General features: G+C 52.4%; 1 protein-coding gene across 1 annotated transcript; it reads left to right on the forward strand.

Annotated features, from left to right (window-relative positions):
- Positions 1–1,130: 1,130 nt before the first annotated feature.
- Positions 1,131–3,898, forward strand: LOC113960626 (cyclin-dependent kinase 4 inhibitor B-like). Its single transcript, XM_027670268.1, has 2 exons — positions 1,131–1,406; positions 3,602–3,898. Exons 1-2 carry the CDS (start codon positions 1,269–1,271, stop codon positions 3,896–3,898), a joined length of 435 nt encoding a protein of 144 aa, XP_027526069.1. The 5' UTR covers positions 1,131–1,268.
- Positions 3,899–4,508: the final 610 nt, after the last annotated feature.

Raw genomic sequence — 4,508 nt, forward strand, 5'->3', positions numbered from 1 at the left:
AAAAGATTAGGGAACTGACATTGGAAGGGGCGGGCGGGGGAGGGGAAGGGGGAAAAAAAGGAAAAAAAAAACCTGAAAAACGTCCTTATTCCCCTTGCCTTTTACCCACGTCTGTCCGGAACTTCGAGGTGACAGAATAAAAGCTTCACGCCGCGGGTCGTGGGTGCCGATCCCCCGCTCCCCTCCGACGCAGGGCGGGAGGGGTTGCTTGGAGCGGGGGTATGTGTCACGGGCGTCCTCAGGGCCTGCCACGGGGAGATGGAAAGGCAAGGGGAGGGACCAGGTGCTTGGACCCTCATAGCGGAAAGGCCAGGCTCTGCCTAGCCTTCGTCTGTCTGTCTGGAGCCGCACCTTACCCCGGAGGGCTACCGCTGCGGTTTTCCTGCCCGCGGGAGTCTTCGGCAGGGCCGGGCTTAAGCGATCTTCTTCTGCCCGGTGCCATGAGGTGGGTCGCAGACTTCCTGCGGGCACGGCTCCCTTCCTCATTCGGTCCGCCTGCTCCTGGCCGGCGCGGGTAGTAGGGAGGGACCCCCGACCCACTTCTCGGAGGGGCTCGGGCAGGGCAGGGCAGGGTCCCCTTTCGGACGCAGAAACCAAATCCATCCCTCGTACAAAAGCCCCTTTCTGTCCCGGAAAGGCTCTAGTCCGTCGTTCCCTCTTCGTGTCGTCGTACCCCCGAGTTAGATACTCGTGGGGCGCGTCCCACCTGCCCGCGTCGAGGCAGCTGCCACCATCCCGGGCAGCCGGGAGAAGCCATTTGCCCCCCTCGCCTCCCTTCGCAACCGGTCCCATTATGGGGAGGGTGTGGGGCCGCAGCCCCATCCCCTCCTTTCTCCTGTACGGACGGAATCCCCCGCGGGAGCCGCCCCGCACTCCAGGTGCGGGTGAAACCGGGCTCCCCTGCCGACGTGCTGTGCTGGCCCCGGCTCTCAGCTTGTGGACCAGGCTGTCGGTATCCCGCGGTCCTTCACCAGCCTCCCCGTGCCCCCCCGCCCGGGCGAGGTTCGTGGATTTCACCGCAGCCGCCAGGAGCGCTGGGAAGCGGGAGCGAGCGGACGCCGCAGCGGACGCCCCGCCGTGGGTGTGCGTGGCGCGGGGGGCGGGCCCGGAGCCGTGCCCGCGGCCCGGGGGCCCCTGCCTGGGGAGTGCGAGGGGGGAGAGTCGCTTCTCTTGGGGAAGGAGGAGCTGCGTCGTCGCCACGGGCGAGGTCGCAGCCAGGAGAGCCAGAAAGCCAGGGGTGGCCGTGCGGCTCGGGTCGGCGGGGGGCGATGGAGGGGTCCCCCCGGGGAGACGGCGACCGGCTGTGCACCGCCGCCGCCCGTGGGGACCGCGAGGAGGTGCGGAAGCTGCTGGACGCAGGCGTGGATCCCAACGCGACCAACCGCTTTGGGAGAACCCCGCTCCAGGTACGGAGCATGGGGGGGGGGGGGGGGGGCCGCCAGTTTGGGGGGGGAAGGTTTGCCCCCCCCCCCCCGCGGGGGGGGGTGGACATTTTGGATTTCGAATGAAATTTTATTGTTATGATCGGAACCGTACTCCAGACGCAGCTGGATACAAATGGGTGTTTTTCTTAACCCCTGCCATCCTGAAAATACAAGACGGATTTTAGAGGGGAACCGCTGGTAGTAAAACGAATTATGCGAGGGGGTACTTAAAAGGAGAAGTGAGACTGCAAAATCCTCTTCCAGTTGGGTTTGGGGAGCTGACTGCACTTTGAGCAACTTTTCTTGGTTTTTTGAAATATAGCCTGAATGGGTCTTTTTTTCCCCACGGAAATCGAAGTACAATCCCTTACTAATATATTCACGAGCAACATCAGCAGAGAAGGCGATGTATCAATTGTACTGATAGAAATTTTAACTTGAAACTAGATATATATTAGTAGTCGCCACTTTTTTTTTTTTTTTAGTAGTAGTAATTTTAATATTCTCTATTCAACAATAGTGGTAGTATTAACTGATAGATATTGAAAGTACCCGTGTGTAGAGTTGCTTTCCAGACATTTTGAGAGCTAAAATGTGTTCTATTAATCGACATACTTAAGTTAAAAGTTTTTACTGTTTATTGAACGATTAATGTACTGTGATTTGAGCTAGAGTTGTATATCTCATGAAAAGAATTCCCGAGTTGTCATATTTAATGATTCATCAGCTAAGCTGAACAGCCATTTTGGTCTTTGCACTTTACATGGAAAAGGAAATGTTTTTCTAAAGTAAGTTACTGAGAAAGGCTCTGAGAAAATTATTCGTTTTATTTCTGTTGTATGTTCGAATTCCTGATGGAAAGAATCTCCAAATTCTTAGAAGTTTTCTCTTTCTTTCCCTCATTTCAGAGTGAGACTGGGTTCAGTGTTTTCAACACTTGCAAAATGTCTGACACTCTGATATGTGGACACTCTTTTTCTTTCTGAAAAAATTTAAATCAGAAATTTATAAATGATGAAATTTATAAGCATTTTCAGACTTTGATTATAAATAAACACAATTATTTGAAGTGTGTAAACAAAGTATTGAGAAAGAAAATAATGTGAAAAACCTTTTGTCTTAAGATCTTTTCCATAATGTTAAGTTGCAATTTATGAAGTTTAAAATTCCACTGAAAATGACCAGGACAATGATGGAAGTAAACACCCAAATGCAAATTTATTTTATTTGTTGGTTGATTGTTTGATTTTGTTCAATCGTGAATGATCAGACCTTGCCAAAAGTTTTTGCTAATGGCCGAAAAGCAAGATGTCTTTAGGAATTTGCCATCAGGAAAGTTTTGTGCATTACTTACGAGCACCCAGCAGCTTCCCTCACATTTCTGAAAAGAAGCCAAAGCTGAGAGAGAATGAAAGACAAAGAAAAACCATTTCGATCCAAAAGTCATGAGGAGAAAAATCGGAAAAATCCACACCGGATGCCGAAAGGAACCACACACAGCTGCCTAGCCTGGCTTGCTGCGCTGGTCGTTGATAAATCAATAAGGCATTTTAAGTGGCAGAAGCCTTAATGTAGGACTCCTCAGGGCTGTCACAAAATACAGGGTGTGTATGCATAATATAGAAATGTATACATTATATATATATATATATACATATATACAGACTATTTATGTGTATAAATATATTTAATGAACTTTTAATATATGCATGTGTATAAATCTACTTGTAGTACCTATATATACACTATTTATTATATAATAGGTGGTACATAAACGGTATATATATTGGTGTGTGTATATATGTGCACACATACATAGCCGTGTCTGCATGTACGTATATATATTTTTACACACACCACAAGTACCATTTATACCATGGTATATATAAATGGCATAATACGTGAAAAAGAACATACACATATGCAGAACCTAGTCTGGAAACCACACGCATCGTAGCTAGTATTTTTATTTTTATTTATATAATCACAGACTATCTCGAGTTCAAGGGACCCGTATGGATCATCACATACGGCTGTCAGTATTTATGCAGGTCACGACTACAAGTAGCCCACATAGGAGAATTATGCCCAAAAGAGACGCCAGTCCCGCCGGCGCCCAACCGCCAGCTCGACGCTGCGCCGGCGTCCACAGGCGCTGACGCTGTCTCTCCCCGCAGGTGATGATGCTGGGCAGCACGCGGGTGGCCGAGCTGCTGCTGCAGCGCGGAGCCGACCCCAACCGCCCCGACCCGAGCACCGGCTGCCTCCCGGCGCACGACGCGGCCCGCGCCGGCTTTCTGGAGACGCTGGTGGCGCTGCACCGGGCCGGGGCGCGCCTCGACCAGCCCGACGGCTTCGGGCACCTCCCGCTCGACGTGGCGGCGGGGGGCCCGCACGGAGCCGTGGGCCGCTACCTGCGCCACCCGCCGCCCCTCCCGGGAGCCGGGAGGGCCGCCGAGGGGGCTGCGCGCTGACCCGCCCTCGGCCGCCCCCGCCGGCACCCTGTCCCCTCGCCGCCTGCGCCCATCTCCGCCGCGAGTATCCCCGCCGTCGAGTCACCCAGAGAGCGACCGCGGTTGGCGGCGCTACCGGTGTCCGACTGCTGGGAAGACTCTTCCTCTGTCCTGCTGCCCACGGCTCCTCCCGCACGCCCCGGGCACCCCGTCTCCTGCTTGTGCGAGAAGACACATGCTGCTCAAGTTCCTGAGAAAAAAAGGAAAGAACCAAAACACTGCCAAGGCTGGCGCTCCTGCTCTCCCTCTCAGGCTCCCCGACGGGCAGAGCACAAGCAGCAAACGGTTCTACTGTGCTTGGGGGGGAGGGGTGAAGGGGCGATGGAAAAATTCGCCGTTTCTCCCTCTCTCTTTTTTGTTACGATGAAGTTGCTTAGAGAAGTGAGAATGCTATGTTTCCCTTACCGGCTTGCTCACCGCCCTGCAAAGTTTTGCATTGTAGAGATACCTTGAGATTCTTTTATGTTGTAGTGCTCTGAAATACCGAACACTTCAGCCATCTCGTTTACAAATGTAATTAATCTACAAATCTTCTCGCCTCATCAGCCCACTAAACTTAGAATTTTAATAT

The sequence above is a fragment of the Neopelma chrysocephalum genome, unplaced genomic scaffold (genome assembly GCF_003984885.1).
Source record: "Neopelma chrysocephalum unplaced genomic scaffold, ASM398488v2 Primary Assembly neopelma1_96821, whole genome shotgun sequence".
NCBI classification, from domain to species: domain Eukaryota; kingdom Metazoa; phylum Chordata; class Aves; order Passeriformes; family Pipridae; genus Neopelma; species Neopelma chrysocephalum.